This window comes from Terrapene carolina, unplaced genomic scaffold (genome assembly GCF_002925995.2).
Source record: "Terrapene carolina triunguis isolate 2854851 unplaced genomic scaffold, T_m_triunguis-2.0 Scaffold833, whole genome shotgun sequence".
NCBI lineage: Eukaryota > Metazoa > Chordata > Testudines > Emydidae > Terrapene > Terrapene triunguis.
This window is the reverse complement of record NW_020665184.1, coordinates 48194-70658: the sequence shown is the minus strand read 5'-3', so window position 1 is coordinate 70658 and position 22465 is coordinate 48194. Positions and strand designations below refer to the sequence as shown.

General features: G+C 50.5%; 1 protein-coding gene across 1 annotated transcript in view; it reads right to left on the bottom strand.

The window, feature by feature from the left end:
• Window positions 1-22465, bottom strand: part of LOC115271136 (complement C3-like) — a 70310-nt gene that overhangs the window by 1713 nt on the left and 46132 nt on the right. The window contains exons 21-28 of the mRNA XM_029913718.1: window positions 22115-22327; window positions 14948-15014; window positions 14362-14448; window positions 13533-13736; window positions 12068-12143; window positions 10564-10723; window positions 9091-9186; window positions 590-740 (exon numbers count right to left, since the gene is read on the bottom strand). Of these exons, the coding sequence (XP_029769578.1) occupies window positions 590-740; window positions 9091-9186; window positions 10564-10723; window positions 12068-12143; window positions 13533-13736; window positions 14362-14448; window positions 14948-15014; window positions 22115-22327 (1054 nt within the window). The remainder of the gene's footprint in view (window positions 1-589; window positions 741-9090; window positions 9187-10563; window positions 10724-12067; window positions 12144-13532; window positions 13737-14361; window positions 14449-14947; window positions 15015-22114; window positions 22328-22465) is intronic.

Here is a 22465-nt window from a genome sequence, read left to right as displayed (position 1 = left end):
TCTACAATAGCTGTGCCACTCTAGTCCCTGCATTGTAGACATGGCCAAGGTCTGTGACCGTTTTGGGATCAAAGACCCACCCGGCACCTTTCAACATAACATAACATTGTTATATCTAGACAACAGCTTTGTCCTGCCCTGTTTTAACTATCCCAATGGGGCAAACTCCATTTTCCTTGCGGGTAATATTATTCTCTATCCTCTGAAATTCTCCTTTGTTCAGTTTCATCCAGTTACATCCTCCTGACCCACCCTTTTCTCTCTCTTTCTCTTTGGGGTTTACATCCTTTAGATATACGTACAGGGCTCTCCGATTCCTCCTGAGGTCAAGTAATACCATATATCTCTGCCACATCCAGATCTCAGACACATTGGTGTAAATCTGGAGTAACTCCACTCAGCCCAGGAGAGTTACTCTGGATTTACACCCAGACTGATCAATCTCAAATCTGGCCAAAAGGAACAAATCTATGCCTGTTATTCATTCCTCATAAATTAATCCCTCTTCAACCTCCTTTGCTTCTCTTCCCTGACCCCCATCCTGACTTGGCCACATCTTTCCAGTAGTTGATAAAATGTCCTGATTTACCTGTCGAGGCTCTCATGAGCGCCTTCTCGGTGTTCAGTGTCCCCACCATCGCTAAGGCATAGGACGCAAGAGCCACAGTGTAAGGTCTGGTTAGAGACTGGTACCTTTCAGCTAAGTAGTCAGCGGCTTTGCTGATGCTGCCTTCCAAACTCTACGAAGTGACAAGGAAAACAAAAGAAAATCAAACTCGTGGGTTAGGCTGAGGTTTCGGGTGGTGTTAATGTCGGAGGGCAGGATTGAACTTGGGACCTGTGGAGCTAAATGCATGAGCCTTTACTGAACTAAAAGCCCAAAGGCTCTAGAGCAGACTCATTAATCTCTCTTTACCTGGTCTCAGTGCCACTAGATGGGACAGACACCACACCCAGGAGGTGTGTGGGTTACATTAATTCATTACGAATTTATGTGGCTTCCAGCTTTATTTAATTTCACAGTGGTGAAAGACAGAGGAGGCAGGAAGACATGGAAGTGAGATATTTGAGGGCAGCGAAAGGGGACATTTCTGGACCACATGCAGAATGTCATCAGGAGTGAGCCCAAAGTCTGTAGCAGGGCCAGCCCTAGCCCAAATGGCGCCCCAGAGCATCTTTGGCGTCCCTCGCTCTATTTGTTAAATTTTTGAATACCTTATTTTTTCTTGCATTTGTAGCCCATTTCACCACTTTGATGCATGATTCATATGCATGATTTATCCCTGTCGTATAAGATGAAGGAGGAGCAAATACGGGACCCTTGGGGTAAGTGGCTGTCTGTAGTGTGTGTTTGTGTTTGGGGGTTACTTGCTGTGTGCTGAGCTTGTGTTTGTCTGTTTGAAGGACCATGTGCTGTGGCTGGCAGTTGGAAGCTGTGAGCTTCTAAACAAGGTTTGAAATCTAGAAGCCTCTGTTCATTGGCTGAGCCTTAGTCGGAGGCGGGGCTATCAAGGAGGCCAGGGCTTTATAAAGCAGTGAGCAAGCGACCAGGGAACTTTGCGAAACAGGGACTGCTAACAGGGAGTTTCAAGAGGGAGTTGGGAAGGTGGCAAGATACACTTGCCATTCTTTAAAACCTGTAAACTAAACTATAATCAAAACTTCTTGATTTAAACAAAAACCCTATCATTAACCTAGGTAGCTGTAGATGAGAATGGAGGCAGAAGCCCAGCAACTGCGTGGGGGCTATCCTGTTTATTGCGCTCAGTGTAGCATGTATGATTACCTGCCCTGTGGGTGGGTGGCATATGTGTGCATTTGCTGCAAGGAGCTCCTGGCCCTTAGAGACCACGTACGGGCTTTAGAGGCCAGGACGGCGGAACTGGAGGAGCTAAGGGAGGCAGAGAGGTATGTTATTCAGGCTTTCCAGGACACTGTAGATTTGTCCCACCTTTGGTCAGACAGCCTCTGTGCCGTTAAGGAGGATGAAAGGCTCAGGGAAGGAGAGCAGTCAACAGGAGCAGAGGGAAACCTTCCCATAGTTGGGACCCTCCTTCCAGATGATGTTGGGGTATCCTCTCACACTGAGGTTACCTCTCCGGGGGAGGGAACTCCAGTCATAGGAAAAGGCAGGTGTTAGTAATGGGAGATTTGATCATTAGAAACATAGATAGCTGGGTTTGTGATCACCGGGAGAACTGTATGGTGACCTGCCTGCCTGGTGCGAAGGTTGCGGATCTCTCGAGGCATCTAGATAGACTTATGTATAGTGCTGGGGAGGAGCTGGTGGTCGTGGTACATGTAGGTACCAATGACATAGGGAAGGGTAGGAGAGATGTCCTGGAGGCCAAATTTAGGCTGCTAGGAAAGAGACTGAAATCCAGGACCTCTATGGTGGCATTCTCAGAAATGCTCCCAGATCCACGCGCAGGGCCAGGTAGGCAGGCAGAGCTTCAGAGTCTCAATGCGTGGATGAGACGATGGTGTAGAGAGGAGGGGTTTAGATTTATTAGGAACTGGGGAGACTTTTGGGATAGGGGAGCCTATACAGGAAGGATGGGCTCCACCTAAACCAAAGTGGATCCAGACTGCTGGCACTAAACATTAAAAAGGTTTCAGAGCAGTTTTTAAACTAAGAGATGGGGAAAGCGGATTGCTGCAGAGGAGCATGTGGATCAGACAGAGACTTCTCCTAGAGGAGAGTCTATTGATAGAGATTCTCTAGGTTCTAGTCAGGAGGAGAGGATGGAAGAGGATAAAGTAGGGGCCAGATCAGATGAGAAACATTCACATAAAAAAGAATCTGACACATCAGAAAAAGGCAGACTAATAAACAGTGACAAGTTCTTAAAGTGCTTGTACACAAATGCTAGAAGTCTAAATAATAAAATGGGTGAACTAGAGTGCCTCGTGTTAAAGGAGGATATTGATATAATAGGCATCACAGAAACCTGGTGGAGTGAGGACAATCAATGGGACACAATCATTGCGGGGGAGGGGGGGAGTGGCACTATATGTGAAAGAAAATGTAGAATCAAATGAAGTAAAAATCTTAAATGAATCCACATGTTCCATGAAAGAATCTCTATGGATAGTAATTCCATGCTCTAATAAGAATATAACAGAAGTGATCTATTATCAACCACCTGACCAGGGCAGTGATAGTGACGATGAAATGCTAAGGGAGATTAGAGAGGCTATCAAAATAAAGAACTCAATAATAGTGGGGGATTTCAATTATCCCCATATTGACTAGGTACATGTCACCTCAGGACGAAATGCAGACACAAAATTTCTCGATACTTTAAATGACTGCTTCTTGGAGCAGCTGGTACAGGAACCCACAAGGGGAGAGGCAACTCTTGATTTAGTCCTGAGTGGAGCCCAGTATCTGGTCCAAGAGGTAACTATAACAGGACTGCTTGGAAATAGTGACCATAATATAATAAAATTTAATATTCCTGTGGTGGGAAGAACACCTCATCAGCCCAACACTGTGGCATTTAATTTCAGAAAGGGGAACTATGCTAGGGTGACCAGTCAGCAAATGTGAAAAATCGGGACAGGAGGTGGGGGGTAATAGGAGCCTACATAAGAAAAAGACCCAATAATCAGGACTGTCCCTATAAAATCGGGACATCTGGTCACCCTAAACTATGCAAAAGTGAGGGGGTTAGTTAAACAGAAATGAAAAGGTACAGTGACTAGAGTGAAATCCCTGCAAGCTGCATGGACACTTTGCAAAGACACCATAATAGAGGCTCAACTTAAATGTATCCCAAATTAAAAAACACAGTAAAGAAACTAAAAAAGAGCCACCGTGGCTTAGCAACCATGTAAAAGATGCAGTGAGAGATAAAAAGCATCTTTTAAAAAGTGGAAGTCAAATCCTAGTGAGGTAAATAGAAAGGAGCATAAACACTGCCAAATTAAGTGTAAAAATGTAATAAGAAAAGCCAAAGAGGAGTTTGAAGAATGGCTAGCCAAAAACTCAAAAGGTAATAAAATGTTTTTTAAGTACATGAGAAGCAGGAAGCCTGCTAAACAACCAATGGGGCCCCTGGACGATGGAGATACAAAAGGAGCACTTAAAGACAATAAAGTCATTGAGGAGAAACTAAATGAATTCTTTGCTTCAGTCTTCACAGCTGAGGATGTTAGGGAGATTCCCAAACCCAAGCCGTCTTTTGTAGGTGAGAAATCTGAGTAATTGTCACAGATTGAAGTGTGACTAGAGGAGGTTTTGGAATTAATTGATAAACTTAACAGTAACAAGTCACTGGGACCAGATGGCATTCAGCCAAGATTTCTGAAAGAACTCAAATGTGAAATTGCGGAACTATTAACTATGGTTTGTAACCTGTCCTTTAAATCGGCTTCTGTACCCAACGACTGGAAGATAGCTAATGTAACACAATGAGGGGGGAGGATAGCTCAGTGGTTTGAGCATTAGCCTGCTAAACCCAGGGTTGTGAGTTAAATCCTTAAGGGGGCCATTTAGGGATCTGGGACAAAAAAAAAGTTGGGGATTGGTCCTGCTTTGAGCAGGGGGTTGGACTAGATGACCTCCTGAGGTCCCTTCCAACCCTGATATTCTAGGATTCTATTTTAAAAGGGCTCTAGAGGTAATCCTGGCAATTACAGAGCAGTAAGTCTGACATCAGTACCAGGCAAATTAGTTGAAACAATAGTAAAGAATAAAATTGTCAGACACATAGAAGAACATAAATTGTTGGGCAACAGTTAACATGGTTTCTGTAAAGGGAAATCATGTCTTCCTAATCTATTAGAGTTCTTTGAAGGGGTCAACAAACATGTGGACAAGGGGGATCCAATGGACATAGTGTACTTAGATTTCCAGAAAGTAATTGGGCAACAAAATGGCAAATGAAATGTAATGTGGATAAATGTAAAGTAATGCACATTGGAAAAAATAACCCCAACTATACATACAATATGATGGGGGCTAATTTAGATACAACTAATCAGGAAAGAGATCTTGGAGTCATCGTGGATAGTTCCCTGAAGACGTTCACACAGTGTGCAGAGGCGGTCAAAAAAGCAAACAGGATGTTAGGAATCATTAAAAAAGGATAGAGAATAAGACGGAGAATATCTTATTGCCCTTATATAAATTGATGGTACACCCACATCTTGAATACTGCATACAGATGTGGTCTCTTCATCTCAAAAAAGGTATACTGGCATTAGAAAAAGTTCAGAAAAGGGCAACTAAAATGATTAGGGGTTTGGAAAGGGTCCCATATGAGGAGAGATTAAAGAGGCTAGGACTTTTCAGCTTGGAAAAGAGGAGACTAAGGGGAGATATGATAGAGGTATATAAAATCATGAGTGATGTGGAGAAAGTGAATAAGGAAAAGTTATTTACTTGTTCCCATAATATAAGAACTAGGGGCCACCAAATGAAATTAATGGGCAGCAGATTTAAAACAAATAAAAGGAAGTTCTTCTTCACACAGCGCACAGTCAACCTGTGGAACTCCTTGCCTGAGGAGATTGTGAAGGCTAGGACTATAAAAGGGAACTAGATAAATTCATGGAGGTTAAGTCCATTAATGGCTATTAGCCAGGATGGATAAGGAATGGTGTCCCTAGCCTCTGTTTGTCAGAGGGTGGAGATGGATGGCAGGAGAGAGATCACTTGATCATTACCTGTTAGGTTCACTCCCTCTGGGGCATCTGGCATTGGCCACTGTCGGTAGACAGGATACTGGGCTGGATGGACCTTTGGTCTGACCCAGTATGGCCATTGTTATGTGCTTATGATAAATTTGCATGCTGAGAGCTGTAAATCTATATTTTTTCATGCCATATATAAGCAAATAAAAAAAATTGGTTTCCTCTAAGCTTATAGAAACAAAGTTTATCGGTCTAGAACCTTCTAGGAGGTTAGTGAAAAATGAATCCACATACGGAATACCGGAAACATTTTACTTCAAACATTCGATTTTCTCTTTTGTCTTTAACAACAAAAACAGCACCCTGAGTGCGGCGCCCCCCCACCCCCAAGCCTGGATTGCCTGCCCTTAAATCTGGCCCTGGTCTGTGGTATCAGACAGAAGCTGGAAGAGAGGAGGATGTGATGATGTGGTGGGCACGTACAAAGAGGGGATGAAGAGGGAATCCTGTTAAGGAGGCATTTGAGAGTAACGTTTACTAGCGGAAAACAAGAGGATGGCCAAGAAAATAGTAGACAGACAGTGTACACGAGGACAAAGCGCATATGGAGCAAATGTAGGACTGGCAAGCCTGAAGAAGAAATATGGAGGCAATTCTGGAGGAGGATGTCCTCTGTTTAGCCCCACGAATGGAACAGCGGCTGAGCAAGCCTCCCTGGGATGAGAGAGGGTAGTGTCGTCCCCATGTCAGTTTGACCAGGGCACGGGATCTAACAGTACCAAGCTCTTATATTACACTTTTTCTCAGCAGATCTCCACGCGCTTTACAAAGGAGGTTAGTCTTGTTAGCTCCAAATTACAGAAAGGGAAACTGAGGCACAGAGCAGGGATGTTATTTGCCTGAGGTCCCCCAGCAGGTGTGGGATGAGAATTCAAGTCTTCTGAAACCTAGTCCAGTGCGCTACCCACTAGGCCACTCTGTCTTCACCCTTTGGCTGATTGCCTCTCTCCTCATGCTGTACTGCTACAGCTGCAGTCAGCTGGCTCCTCTTCACTATAAAAGAGAGGGGGCAGCTGCCAGGCCGTTCTCTACAACGGCTCCAAGACTCTGGAAGTTGTTCCCCAGCTTGGCCTGAAATAGCTCAAATGTGGTGACCTGAGCGTGTTGCAAAAGACACCTCTTTGATAGGGTCCTTGGAGAGGGCTGAGGGTTTGCTTCTCCTAATGATGAGGGGGTAGAAAGGAGGTTCGGTTGCTGTCTGGCCAGCTGAGTTCCTACTGAAATGATCACTTTAACTCTGGAGGATGTAACTGTGGTTAATGACGTGGCAGGGTGCTAGAGCAGGGGTGGGCAAACTTTTTGGCCTGAGGGCCACATCTGGATATGGAAATTGTATGGTGGGCCAAGAATGCTCACTAAATTGAGGGTTGGGGTGTGGGATGGGGTGAGGGCTCCGGCTGGGGGTGTGGGCTCTGTGGTGGGCCCAGAAATGAGGAGTTCAGGGTACAGGAGGCTGGGGCAGAGGGTTGGGGTACTGGGGGGGGGGGTGAGGGCTCTGGGAGGGGGCTGGGGATGAGGGGTTTGGGATGCAGGCTCTGCGTGCTGCCCCATCTGCAGGCGCCACCCCTGCAGGTCCTATTGGCTTCAGTTCCCGGCCAATGGGAGCTGTGGGGGTGGCGCTTGGAGTGGGGCCAGTGTGCGGAGCCCCCTGGCTGCCCCTACACATAGGAGCCGGAGTGAGGACATGCTGCTGCTTCTGGGAGCCACACGGAGCAGCCCCTAACCCCGCTCCCTGGCGTGAGCTCGAGGGCCAGATTAAAAGATCTGATGGGCAGGATGCGGCCCACGGGTCATAGTTTGCCGACCCCTGTGCTAGAGCATTGTATATGCATCTTTTAAAAATGATTTTAAATCTAAATAAGTAAATCAATTGAAGGGACAAAATCCCAATCATATGTATGTAAGATCTTGACCACTGTTTCTGGCAAGAATCTTTCACATAGGCCCCAAATTCCACAGCTTGGTCTGAGGCGTGTGGCCTAGTTAACAATAAACAATATATGGCTAAAAAAAATGCTGGAATAAACTAAAGACAACCTTGTTTGTTTCAAGTAGACATGAGATAAGCTGAGTCAGCATAACTCCAAATGAAAAGCAGTAATTGGTAGGCATATCAGACGTTGCAGGCACACAACTCACTGAAAGGAGCTTTAAAGTCTGCCCGCTGGTTCAGGAACATTCTCTCCAAATGCCAACCAGAGTTCAGGGAGAGGCCTAACATGATAGCATGAGTTCTGGCATCCTCCCTTTCACAAATGCATCCTCCCTCACAGATGCCAATCCTAGTTTGCAGAAATGCAAGGGTAAACCACACACAATTGTGTATGGCTGTGTACTGTTTAATGTTCTTTTGCTTTAAACCCTCCAGGTATGTACCTGTGGGCCAACCTATCTGAAAAGAGCCACCGTCATCTCTATGGATCTAAAAATCAGGATTTAACTTACACATTGCAAAAGAAGAATTTTGAGGACTAACACCTGTATATTAGCAAATATGTTAACCTGAGCCATTATGTAATCTTTTAGACTAATGGCTTATTGTGCTCATTCTGTCTTGCTGCTAGTACCTAGCCAGGGGCTCGGGAACTCCCACCCCGTCACTTCTCTCCACCCATTGGCACCCTATATGATCTATTTTAATCAATTGTTTAGCCTAATAAGCGAAGTGACATTCCTCCAGCACTGTGTGTAATAAACCTTCATGCTTAATTCTACACGGTGTCAAACTTCTGTTCCTTCATCAATGTCCCGTAACTAATTCCCTGACACGTTCAGTTCCCCTAAATATTCCTGCATGCTTAGATTGCAAACTCTCTGGGGCAGAGACTGTCTTCTGGTTCTGTGTTTGTACAGCACCTGGCACAATGGGATCTCTGGTCCTGAACTGAGAGTCCAAGGGGTTACCTCACTATAAATAATAATTATAATAATAACAGGAAACTTAAACCCGCCCAGCTTGTAATCCTGAAAGCCTTGTATTCTGATAGTCTCTCCTTTTGTAGATGCGGAGGCCGTTAAACCATAGCAAGATGAAGCCAAACCCAAATAAGGACTCATTGCTTCTTTCCAATGTATGAAGATGGTCTCTACGTTATTTTAAATCATTTTTCTCTGCTTGTTTTTTTCATACGATAAATATCCAAGCCCAGCTTCTCTCATTTTCCTGGCAGACTCTTGCGAGATTGTTGGGGGAATCCGAAGGCTGCATCCCAGACATTCGAGACCTGAGCTCCTCAACGGGTGTGTGAGGAAGAGAAGACTATCTGGCAACGCCACTAACTCCTTCCCCAGCAAATTCCACGTGCCACGGGGCGTGGTTCATAGGGGATGTTAAGATGGGAAAACCTGGGTATCAACGTAGAAGTTAATATACAGTGCAGAGATACTCACATTGACTTGATCCTTGCAGATGTCCTTGGCCTCTTCCAATGCAATCAGCACGAAAGCCGTTAAAGAAACATCAGGCTCAGCACCCTTGTACCCTCCCTAAAGGGGAGCAAGGGACAGATTTGGGATAAGAAAGTCCCCTGAGTACCATGAAAAGAAAGAATTAATCCCAGACCCTCAGCATAGGAAATTATAGCAGAACACATGCTTCCTAGAAAGCTACCCAAGAATGGACTCTCAGTCGTGGCCAGACCTATTGCTGAACCTCCCTTGGGCTAATGGACACCTGTCGTGCAATGGGCCACGTTCTGATCTCAGTTACTCCTTTGTCAGTGTGGAAGAACTCCATCCAAGTCAATAAAGATGCTTCGTATTAAACCAGCGTGAGAGAATTTAGCTCACAAGGCCGGTGCTCCGGTCCCACGTCTAGCTCTCAGGCAGCTTCCCGTGCGTTAATGGATCAAGCCCCAGTGACATCAAAGACCAAACTTTGGCCTGTGAACCACCAAGACAGCGGCACTCCTCTGGGGCAATGCAAATCACTAAGCCCGGGATGAAGTGCATGAGAGGTGAGGACAAGGCATTCTCAGTCGAGGGCAGCTGGCTGGGGAACCAATGCCCAGGGGAGATCAGGCCAGGCCAGAGCCTAAGTGTCTTTAGTAAATGCTGCAAAACTATCCCCTTTGGAGATGTCTTTCCACCATGAGAACAACACTCACAGCACTAACCCCACTCCCTTCTATCTAATAAACCCAGACACGGACACCCCCTTCTACCCTAAGCCTGAGACCCCTTAAACTCAGACACTGGCAGCGCTAAACCCCGACACTGACAGCTCTAAACCCCAGGGGTGCTGGAACAATGTTTATAGTGGGGGTGCTAAGAGCCATTGAACCAAACTGTAACCCTGTATATAATGGAAACCACTCCAAGCCAAGGGGTGTTGCAGCACCCCATGCACCCCTACTTCCAGCACCTCTGCTAAACCCTGACACCCCCTTCAATTCCTAAACCCTAACACTGAGACCCCAAAAGCCCAACACCGACACCCCCTTTTACCTAATAAACCCTAACACTGACATGCCCTAAACCCTGACACCCCTAACTCCAACAATGACCCCGCCCTCCACTCCTAAACCCCGAACAACAACAAAACCAAAAATGATCTACTCCCAGCAGAAAGTTTACCCCCAACAAGGGAGAAGTGCAAAGACTCCATGAAGTTCACTAAGGACTAAATAGATACAATCTGGCCCATTGGGCCTGAATCTCCATTCACTGCTGCCCAGGTAACTGCACTGGGTTGTTCCACTGATGCGAGAGAGAGAGAGAGAGAGAGAGAGGAGATCAGTCTGCACGAGCACAGACTTTGGGATGTAGCCCAGTAAGACGTCCCTTTGAATTATGAATCAACAAGTTGCTGTGATGACTGAGGTGGGTAGTGATTGGTGTGTAAAAGTCAAAGGAAACACGTACAACCATCTCTCCGTGGATTACGGGGGCATCTTCTTGGAAGACCCCATCCGGTTTCTGCTTTTCCAGGATCAGCCATTTCACTGCTCCGCAGATAACTTGGTTTTCAATGGGCACCAATTTCTTAGCCATGGCAAAGACCTTTGCCAAGTAGGCCGTCAGCCTGAGGGCAGAATCAATCACATCACGGTCACTCCTGCCTTCCCTGAATTGCCCTCAGTGTGAAAGTTGAGACGTTTCACAGCAGTAAATGGAGTGAGGTTCATGTGGGCCAGTTTATGGTAACCTGAGTGAGCAGGAGCTAGGGAAAATGTCACCGCTTGTCCGGAAAAGCACATCCAGACACTGCTCCCTATTACGGCCGGCTCTACTTGAGATGTACCGAGCTCTTGCTGCGTGCAGTGGTATGACCAGGATGGTGGGGTTGGGGGCCCGCTGTGGACAGCTACCCACTGGGAACTGGACCGGAGAGTCACCAAACTCAACTTCACACAAGCCAGTAAACAGCCGTCAAGATGGTAACGGTTAGTCTGAGCCAGCTACAAACTAACCACCTAAAAGTGAAAGGACCTGGAGTTCATTACTAAGGCTGCGAGTCTGTCATGGAGGTCGCGGAAGTCATGGATTCCATGACGTTCCAGGACTTCCACAGATGCAGCGGCTGGTGTGGCTGGCCCTGGGGACTGCCTGAGCAGCAGCAGTCTCAGGGGCAGGGCCGGCTCCAGCTTTTCTGCCACCCCAAGCGGCAAAGCGGAAAAAAAAAAAAAAAGAAAAAAAGCCAATCGGCGGCACTTCAGCGGCAGCTCAATCGTGCCGCTTCATTCGGCAGTGGGTCCTTCGCTCCCTCTCTTCCTCTTCAGTGGCACTTCAGCGGCAGCTCAAAGAGGAAGAGAGGGACTGAGGGAGCCGCCGCCGAATTCCCACCGAAGACCCGGACCTGCCACCACTTTCTTTTGGCCGCCCCAAGCACCTGCTTCCTTTGCTGGTGCCTGGAGCCGGCCCTGCCCAGGGGCCAACCTGGGGGCAGTCTGAGAGCAGTCCCCAGGGGCCTTGGGACTGTGGGCGGCTGGATGCAGTCAGAAAATACCCATGACTAAATCTTCACCTTATTCATCACCAATCCCTCAAGCCATCCACTCACCCACACTGAACTGTCACTGAAATCACTGGGGGCCACATTTACAAGGTATTTAGGCACCTAAATATGCAAATAGGCATACTTGACATGCCTAAGTGAGCTAGGCACCCAACTCCCATTTCAAAGGGAATTAAGCCCCTACTCTGCTTAGGTGCTTTTGTAAATCCTGCCGGTTGCCTGTCTCATCTTTGGGCGTCTTTCCATTGCCATCTGTGGGAGCTGGATTGGGTACTTTTTTCCCATTGTATGTGTTGACCTTTGCCCTCTGGTTTTGGGATGGAGACTGACTTGCTCTGGCTCACATATTGCATGTGTAGGGTCAGGCTAACGCTGATAAAGAGGGTGCATTAGAAAACCCACTGTCCTCACCAAGTGCTTGATGGCCGGTCTTTGAAAGCAGCGTATGAGAAGTCGGGTTTTTTGTAAACCATCTGCTGCGTGTAACCTGAAACAGGGAGAGTAAGAAGGAGCTGTGCGATGTCTGGTGAGCGTCTAATGAGGACTTTACATGCGTAACGCAAACGAAATCAGAGCTGTGACCCCTGCCGCGGCTGTCTGAGTTGTGTGGCTCTCCACTTTCTGCAGGCATCTCTCAGGAGGAACACAGCACAGCAACTCAAGGGAAGCAAAGGCAGAAACCTGTCTGGTGGGGAAGCCGATTGGCATGGGCACTGCCCCATTCCTCACCAGCATAAATCCTCCCTTCAGGGTGGGAGCGGGGTCAAGTGAATAGAGTGTATGGGGACCTGGGAGGTGGGATGCCTGGGTTCTATGCCAGGCTCCGGGAGGGGAGGGTGAGTTAGTGTTTGGAGCAAGGTGCTGTGAGTTAGGACTCCTGGGTTCAGTTCTCAGTTCTGTCGCTCACTGCGTGATGTGATGTTGGGCAAGTCACTGCCTGCCTCAGTTTCCCCATATTGTAAAAGCTTAATGGATGGGATGTTTGTAGTTCAGACTCCGCACCTAATGTAGGCGGCCCACAAAGGGGCCCGGGGTGTAGGGAAAGGGACACCTGTTCCTTCAGGAGCTAGGCTGAAACCTACCAAGTTCTCTCAATGGTCATGAGATTCTCTACCGTTCCTCGCTACCAAGTGCCAACCTGACACGGATTTGAACTGTGGGTGAATGGCCTCCACCCCACGACCATCCCATAATACCGGGGTTCCTCATAATCCTCAATGTAACTACCAGGGGTGCCGGAATGGGGGGGCCAGGGGGACATGGCCCCTCCCACTTTTTTCCTGCCTTATGGGTAAGTGACGGGGGAGGAGGGGACGGAGAGGCGTGAGCGGCAGAATGGGGGCGGGAAGAGGTGGAGCAAGGGCAAGACCTTGGGGGGAAGAAGCTTAGTGGGGTGGGGCCTCGGGGTGGAGCGTGAGTGGCCCACAGGGGGAGGGGAAAAGCGGAGGGGCTTCGTGGGGAAGGGCAGAGTGGGAGCAGGGCCACGATCCAGGTGCCGGTGGGAGCTTGCGGAGCTCCTGCCGTCTACCCTCACAACCCCCCTGTGCAGCAGGGCACTGCGACTCTCCCCGTTTGCAGGGGGGAAATGGAGTCACAGAGAGATTAAGTGACTTGTCCAACATCACACCAGGAGTCTGTGGCAGAGCAGGGAACTGAACTGGTGTCCCCTGAGTGCCAGGCTACCTCCCTGATCCCGGGACTCTCTATCTATCGCCCAATGTGCTTAACATGAGGTTTCTGAAGCATTTGGTACCGGCCACTCTCCGAGACAGGCTACTGGGCTAGATGGACCTCGGGGCCAGTCCTGTGGGGCAGTTCCTGTGTCCCTAACGCGAGCCTGAAGAGGGATTTGCTGTCTGGCATGAGAAGTACTTACCTTGCATGATCAACTTGATGGCTTCCGCCCTGCGTTCCACCCCAATCCTTTCCCACTGCTCGGTGCTGTCCAGGTAGATGGTGGCGATGACGGGGGGGGTCATGCTGATCATGTTCTGTTCCCCACAGCCAGACGGCGTCACAATGAGGTGCTTCAGGTTGGCCCCGTCGATGGAGTTTTCGACAATGATTGTCACAGGGTTTCCTGTCCAAGGAAATAACACGGCGTGAATTCGAGCACCGAGAGCAGGCGCTGATGGGGACAGAGAGACAGACAGACCTCTCTGCGGGCAGTGGCGGATTGAGAGCTCAATCCTGCATGGTGCTGAGCACACCCAAACCCCATGAAGGTCGGATCCTAACCCAGCAACAAACAGCTGTTTGACGGCGGGAAGCGGCTGGAGGTAGGCAAAGGAGCGGGGGCGCGGCACGGATAAGGGGAGCTTGGCGGCCGCAGGGAATAACTTGGTGGAGGTCAGGGCGGAGGGGCGCGCGGAGCTTGGTGGGCTGCAGCAAATAACTCTGCGGGCCGCAGGCTGTGTGTTTGAGACCCCTGCACTAGGGCATCCTGTCCAACGACATAGGCTGCCCCCTGGGCGCTCCTTATTTCTGTGCACCTGTCTCTCCTGTGAGCACCTTGTTTAGCCACACGCCGACAACGACTTTGCTGTATCTTGGCCATTAATGCTCGATAGTGCACGTAGACAGTTGTAGCAGAACCAGGTGGGTAATCGGTTCACCTCCTGCGAGTGTGGCTACCAGAGAAGAATTCATTGCTCCCTTCACTCTGTTTCTAAAGCATAAAACACTTTCAAATCAGAGGCTCTTGCCTTGTATTCTGACTTTGGTCTCCGATTCTGTGTCTGGAACCCTGTCATCTATATCTGCCGCTTTCACCTTCACTTCCTGGACTCCCCCTGAAAAGGAAGGACGAGGAGAAGAGACACTGAAATGCCATCCATCCAGACAGCTGAGCTTTGCTGCTGGTTCTTGAATAATACTCTTCAACGCTCATAGAGAGCCCTGCACAATCCACTGATGTGCTAGGGCAAAGGGAGGGAGGGGGCAGCTGAGATGGGAATCAGGAAGCTATGAATACGGGGCAGGCAGAGGTGGCTGCATTTCAGTGGCAGCAGAATTGCTCTGCATAGTGCTGATTCTAGTCTTCTGTGATGAGCCTGATTTTGACCTCCATCTCAGCCAACACTAAACCAATCCCTCTGAAATCTCCCACGAACGATCGGATGCCAGGGTAGAATTTTTCAGGGAACTTTGCTGCAGATTCGATTAAGGGTTTCGGTTAGATACAAGGGCTCCAAAAACAGAGATACCCTCACTTAGCTATAGATTGTGGAATTTTTTGAGACCTTCAGGATGAGAGGCGCCACGTAAAGGCAAAGCAGTCTGGCTACTCACCTGCTCCTTTTGCAGATGGATCCAGTACCACAGACATAATTGTTTTGTTCATCCTTATCCCTTCAGGCTAGAAAGGAATGACAAGAGTATAGTAAGCACAGTAGCATTCAGAGACAATGAAGAGCAGTAGGAAAAGGTGAGCGACTTGCTGATCTTTTGATCAGCGTGAATCAGGAATGACTCCACTGGAAGTCAGCGGTCAAGTGAAACTGAGATCAGGTTCCATCCCAATGAGTCTGCAATCTGACCTCAGCCTCAGGCAGTGTCCCCTTTCATTTTGCATCCTGGTTAGGATGCATCCAAGGAGAAGTCCCTAGGCCAAAATCATCCCTGGCATAACACCACTGATGAACGGGAGGAATTTTTGCCAGAAGCTGGGAATGGGCGATGGGATAGATCACTTGATGATTACCTGTTCTGTTCATTCCCTCTGGGGCACCTGGCAGTGGCCACTGTTGGACAACAGGACACTGGGCTAGATGGACCTTTGGTCTGACCCAGTATGGCCGTTCTTATGAATCTGGCTTACAGAGTCTGGCAGGGTGAGGAAGTGAGAAGCTCAATTCATTCCACCATTGCTCTGTGACCTCCCTGAAAAGACGGTTACTCACCTTTGTAACTGTTGTTCTTCTAGATGTGTTGCTCATATCCATTCCAATTAGGTGTGTGCGCGCCGCGTGCACGGCCGTCAGAGAATTTTTACCCCAGCAACACCCGGTGGGTCGGCTCTGGAGCCCCGTGGAGTGGTGCCTTCATGGCACTAGATATATACCCCAGCCGACCCAGTGCCCCCTCAGTTCCTTTTTGCCGGCTATTCTGACAGAGGGGAAGGGGGGCGGGTTTGGAATGGATATCAGCAACACATCTTGAAGACTAACAGTTACAAATGTGAGTAACTGTCTTTTCTTCTTCGAGTGCTTGCTCATATCCATTCCAATTAGGTGAGTCCCAAGCCTTACCTAGGCGGTGGGGTCGGGGTGAAGTAATGTGGATTGAAGGACCGCTCTACCAAATGCCGCATCGTCTCTGGCTTGCCAGACAATGGCATAGTGCGAAGCAAAGGTATGTACTGAAGACCAAGTAGCAACTCTGCAGATCTCCTGGATTGGTACTCGGGCCAGGAAAGCTGCCGACGAAGCCTGAGCTCTTGTGGAGTGAGCAGTAAGAGGCAGGATCAGGACACTGGCAAGATCATAGCAAGCATGGATACAGGACATGATCCAAGAAGAGACCTGCTGAGAGGAGACCGGGAGGCCCTTCATGCGGTCTGCCACCGCGATGAAGAGCTGGGTCATTTTTCGGAATAGCTTTGTACGCTCAATGTAGAAGGCAAGGGCCCTACGAACATCGAGGGAGTGCAGACGTTGTTCCTGATGACTGGCATGCGGTTTTGGGCAGAAAACCAGGAGGAAAATATCTTGGTTGATATGGAAAAAAAGCTGGGTGAGGTCGCAGCTGCACCTTATCCTTATGGAAGATTGTGTAAGGTGGTTCCGAGGTAAGGGCCTTGAGTTCGGAGACACGCCTCGCTGACGTGGTAGCAATGAGGAAAGCTGTTTTCCAAGAGAGGTATAAAAGAGAGCAGGTGGCCAGCGTCTCAAACTGGGGCCCCATAATCTGGAGAGGACCAGGTTAAGGTCCCATGTAGGGACTGGCTGCTGCACCTTTGGGTAGAGACGGTCCAGGCCCTTGAGGAACCTGCTGACCATGGGATTAGCAAAGACAGATCTACCATTCGCACCTGGGTGAAAAGCCGAGATGGCCGCCAGGTGAACTCAGATAGATGATGTCGCCAGACCCTGCTGTTTCAGGCTCAAGAGGTAGTCCAGAATGAGAGGCATAGACGCTTGGAGAGGGGGCGTGCCGTGGTGAGTGCACCAGCATGAGAATCGCTTCCACTTAGCCATATATGTGGCCTGAGTGGAAGGTTTCCTGCTGCCCAACAGGACCTGCTGCACCAAGTGAGAACAGAGGAATTCTGAATGGCTCAGCCATGCAGCATCTACGCCGTGAGGTGGCGGGATCGTAGGTCGGGGTGACATAGGCGGCCGTGATCCTGAGTGATCAGGTCCAGAAAAAGGGGCAGTGGAACTGGGACGTCCATGGAGATCTCCAACAGCGTGGTGTACCAATGTTGCCTGGGCCACGCCGGGGCGACTAGTATCAGTTGAGTCCTGTCCCTGCGTCCTTTGAGCAGGATCTTGTGTACGAGGGGAAATGGTGGGAAGGCGTAGAATAATCGGTTCGTCCACGGGAGTAGGAAGACATCCATGAGGGAGCCCGGGGAGCGACCTTGGAGGGAGCAGAACACCGGGTATTTCCAGTTGCTGCGTGAGGCAAACAGGTCGACCTGGGGAAATCCCCACTTTAGGAAGATGGCGTGAATGACATCTGGACGGATTGACCACTCGTGAGCGTGGAAGGATCTGCTGAGGGGGTCCACCAGTGTGTTCTGGACCCCTGGGAGGAACGAAGCTACCAGGTGAATGGAGTGGGCTATGCAGAACTCCCACAGTCGAATGGCCTCCTGACAGAGAGGGGAGGAACGAGCCCCGCCTTGCCTTTTGATGTAGAACATGGCCGTGGTGTTGTATGTGAGGACCACTTCACAGCGACTATGCTGGTGGTCTCGGAAGGCTTGACAAGCTAGATGTACTGCCATCAGTTCCCATATGTTGATGTGGAAAGAGAGTTCGGATGGGGTCCACAGGCCCTGTGTCTGGATGTCCCCGAGCCCCAATCCAGGGCTGGCGCGTCCGTAACAAGGGACAAGGATGGCTGGGGTGTGTGGAAGGAGACCCTGGGGTCTAGCCACCAGCGGAGAGAGGCCAGGACTTCCCCCGGAACAGTTACCACCAGGTTCAGGTTATCTCGACCCGGGCAGTAGACTGACGCCAGCCAAGCTTGAAGCGAACGGAGCCGTAGTCTGGCATGCCTGGTCATGTACGTGCAGGAAGCCATGTGTCCTAGAAGTCTCAAGGACGTTCTTGCCGTTGAGGTTGGGAAGCTTTGAAGGCTACGAATGAGGCCTGTCAGAGCGTGGAAACGAGCATCTGGCAGGAGGGCCCGGGCATGCACAGAATCTAGGACCGCCCCGATGAATTCTATTCTCGGGGTTGGTTCTAGAGTCGACTTTGACACACTGATGAGAAGACCTAATCGACAAAATGTGTCCGTAACCACTTGAATGTGGGACTGCACCTGTTCTTTGGTGCGATCTCGGATGAGCCAGTTGTCGAGATGCGGGTATACCTGTATCTGCCTCCAACGAAGAGAGGCTGCCACGACTGCCATACATTTGGTGAACACCCTGGGGGCTGTGGAAAAGCCAAACGGAAGGACCGTGAACTGATAATGTTCGCGGTTGACCACAAAGCGGAGGAAGTGTCTGTGTGCTGGATGGATTGCTATGTGGAAATACGCATCCTTCATGTCGAGGGCGGCGTACCAGTCTCTAGGGAAGGTATAATGGTGCTCAAGGAGACCATGCAGAACTTCAACTTTACCATGAATTTGTTAAGTCCGTGCAGGTCCAGGATAGGCCAAAACCCGCCCTTCATCTTGGGAATTAGGAAATAATGGGAGTAAAAACCCCTGCCCTTTAGCTCCCTTGGAACCTCCTCGATCTCCCCCATGGATAGGAGCATTTGAGCCTCCTGACTGAGGAGTTGCTCGTGAGAAGCGTCTCTGAAGAGGGACAGGGAGGGAGGGTGGGAGGGTGGGAAGAAAGAAAATTGGAGAGAGTATCCCCTTTCCACCGTGCAAAGAACCCAACGGTCCGTGGTTATAAGGGACCAAGCACGGAGGAAACAGGATAAACGAGTCAGGAAGGGTGGGGTAGGATCCTGACCGAGGTCTGGTACCTTGTCCTTGAGCGTCCCTTCAAAAGTTTTGTTTAGGGCCCGCTGAGGGCTTGGAAGGGCCCTGGCCGGGTTGGTGGGTGGAGGGTTTCCTCCTGGTATTGTGCCCCTGCCTCCTATAGAAGTCCTGCCTCAGCCGAGGAGGGGGATAGGAGCGTTGTGGCTGAGGTTTAAATGGCTTCCGCTAGGTAGCTGGTGTGTGCAATCACATTATGGCCCTTGAGTCCTTGAGGCTCTGAAGCTCTGAAGCCTCGAGTCAGTTTTATCTGAAAACAGGCCCTCTCCATCAAAGGGGAGATCCTGTATTGTTTGCTGAAGCTCTGGTGGTAAGCCAGAAGCTTGCAACCAAGATATACGCCTCATTGCAATCCCTGAAGAGAGGGTCCGAGCGGCAGAATCTGCAGTGTCCAACGAGGCCTGTAATGAGGTCCTCGCCACTGTCTTGCCCTCTTCCACCAGGGCCCCAAACTCCTCTCTGGACTCCGAAGGAACCAGCTCCTTGAACTTTAACATGGAGTTCCAAGAGTTATAGTTGTAATCGGCTCAGGAGCACCTGCTGGTTTGCAATCTGGAGCTGAAGTCTGCCCGAGGAGTAGACTTTGCGCCCAAATAAATCGAGGCATTTGGCCTCTTTTGATTTGGGTGCCGGGGCTTGCTGACCATGGCGCTCCTTCTCATTCACTGAGGCCACCCCCAGTGAACAGGGCTGTGGGTGCGTGTACAAATAGTCATATCCCTTGGAGGGGACGAAGTACTTCCGCTCCACCCCTTTAGCAGTCGTAGGAATGGACGTGGGCATTTGCCAGATTGTTCTGGCTGTGGTCTGGATGGTCCGGATGAGTAGTAGGGCCACCCTAGACAGAGCCTCTGTGGACAAAATGTCAACCACAGGGTCCTCCACCTCTATAACCTCCTCTGCTTGGAGGTTCATATTCTGGGCCACCCTATGTAAGAAGTCCTGGTGGGCACAGAGGTCTATTGTGGGGGGGATCCAAAATAGCAGTTCCTGCCACCGCCTCATCAGGTGAGGATGAGGAGGAGGCCACGGAAGGAAGAGGATCATCTGGGGCCTCTTGCTGAGCTAGGTCTTGGCGTCCTGAGGCCGCGACCTCAGCGTTTGGGCCAGGAACCGGAGTTGGAGGAGGGTCTGGAGCCTGGATGGACGACGCCCCAGTTTCCATGCCCCCAGGAGCAGGACGGCTGATGGTGGCCTCTGGCACACGCAGCTCGGAGAGGGCTGAACGAGAAGTCCCTGACGGAGCACCCTGGGCCTGGTGGTATGCCCAGAGTGTCCAAAAGGGCCATTGAGTAGACTCTTGGACAGGACCTTGTCCCTGCACCTGCCAATGACTAGCCCCTGAGTCCAGGTGGCTGTGATCCAAGTGGTGGCGGTCGGACAGACACGACCCCACGTCCGACTCCGTTGAACAAGAGGCGGAACGTGATGGCCACAGTGGTGCAGAGCAGGTCTGCGCCGAGTCACGTCGATGCAATGGGGCGGTACTGCGACGGGGAGCAGTGTCGGGACCTGGACCTAGTCTTCGACGGTGATCGTCGTCGGGAGTGGTGTCTGGACCGAGATCTGCTCCTGGACGGTGACCAGCGTGCAGAGTGGTGTTGAGAGCGGTGCCAGGAGTCTGATCGGTGCCGCGAGTACAACCAGTGCCGCGAGTACGACTGGCGCTGCGAAGGAGAGCGGTGCCGGGACTGCGAGCGACATCAGGACTGCAAGCGACGTCGGGAGCAGGAACGGGGCCGAGAGCAGGATCGGTGCCGTGGCTCAACCGACAGTGCCGGCGGGGATAAGGGCCGGTTTGCCCCGAGATGGGGCCACATGAGCAGGAACCGGTACCTTTGTCTGCTGAGGGGATGCCGAAGCTGTCATAGCAATCAGATCGCTTGCAGCCGCAAATGTGTCCGGAGTCAATGGCAACTGGACTTCAACCACGCTATGCGTTGGGGAGTCCAGACGCACCGGACTCAACGGCTCAGCTCTCGGTCCCTAGTCAACGGTGCCAAAGATGGCCCTTGTGCCCCTGGTCACTCCTCTACGTGATGCGGCGCCAAGGGCGGATCCAGGGAGGCTGGCGTCTGCTGAGGTGGGCCAGTCTTTTCCGATCTACGGTGCCGCTTCTGACAGGTGAATGGGAGCGGTGCCGGATCGATGATGTCGGTTGCGGTGCCAGGGAACACCGGTGCCGTGGGTCTCTATCAGAGTCCGACCACAGTGCAGTTCCTACCGTTGCCGCTGGGGCGCTGCACACCGAAGCGCTCGGTGCTGGGTCTTGGCACGGTGCTGGGGGTTGAGGGCTAAGAACCGCCTCCACAAGTTCCTGTCGCAAACGAAAGTCCCGCTCCTTTTTAGTCTGGGGCCGAAAACCTTTGCAGATCCTGCACTTCTCTGTCTGATGAGATTCCCCCAGACACTTTAGACAAGAGTCATGAGGGTTGCCCGTTGGCATGGGCTTGGAGCAGGACGCGCAGGGTTTCAAGCCTGGAGCTTTGGGCATGAGCCCAACCTACCGGCGGGGAGGAGGGAAAGATTTACACTGCAACTATATAAAACTCTATAACTATACTACTATAAACTATTAACAAACTATTAATAACTGTTGAGAGAAAAAACGCTAGGGAGAGTGGAGAGCAGCAAAGCTGAGCTCCACAGTTCCAACGACAATCACGGGCGGTAAGAAGGAACTGAGGGGGCGCTGGGTCAGCTGAGTATATATCCAGCGCCATGAAGGCGCCACTCCAGGGGGCTCCACAGCCGACCCACCGGGTGTTCTTAGGGTAAAAGATCTCCGATGGCCGTGCACGGAGCGCGCGCACACCTAATTGGAATCACTATGAGCACGCACTCGAAAAAGAAGGACTTTTCTACTCCCTGATCTTCAGTGGAGGCTCTTCCTCTCACCCAGCATTGCAGTGATCTCCTGGAGCAGGCCAATATGCCCTTCGCAACCCACCAATACTGCTCCTTTGCTCAGCTCTCTCTGCCGAGTGATATGAGGTTCTCCCTGGGTGCATTGATTCCAGCACACACTGGTCCAAGGAGCAAGACCCTGGGCCTGAGGGACTGAACCTAGGTCTCTTATATGACGGCTCAGAGGATTGAGTGCAAGATAACCAGGCCAGCCCCAGCCCTGCTGTAGTTGCCACAGAGGAGGGGAGTTAGTGGGATGAGGATGGAGATGCAGAGTGTTAATTTAACAGGTTAAGGTACAGCACCAATTCCAGAATCCAGCCAATCTGGCTTCCTGCCTCTTGCCCTCCAGTGGACATCACGCCCCCATCACCTGATACCTACCACAACCTTCAGTTTCTTCTTCACACCATCAGACAAAGAACTTCCCCACACTGCTCCCTTGACCTCAATGTCATGAGATCCCAGCTGCAGCGGGACAATCACTAATGGCACGGCCAGCGAGGACTTGGCTTTGATGTCAAGCATCTGCCGGTATTTAGCCTTGGAAGTGGATGCGCTGCAGAAAACTGGGTTGTGCAGCAGCTCCAGCCGGACCTGAGAAGAGAACAGAGATTTGTGAGCAGACAGTCTGCACACCATGACACTGTAGGGCAGGGGTTGGCAACCTTTCAGAAGTGGTGTGCCGAGTCTTTATTTATTCACTCTAATTTAAGGTTTCGCGTGCCGGTAATA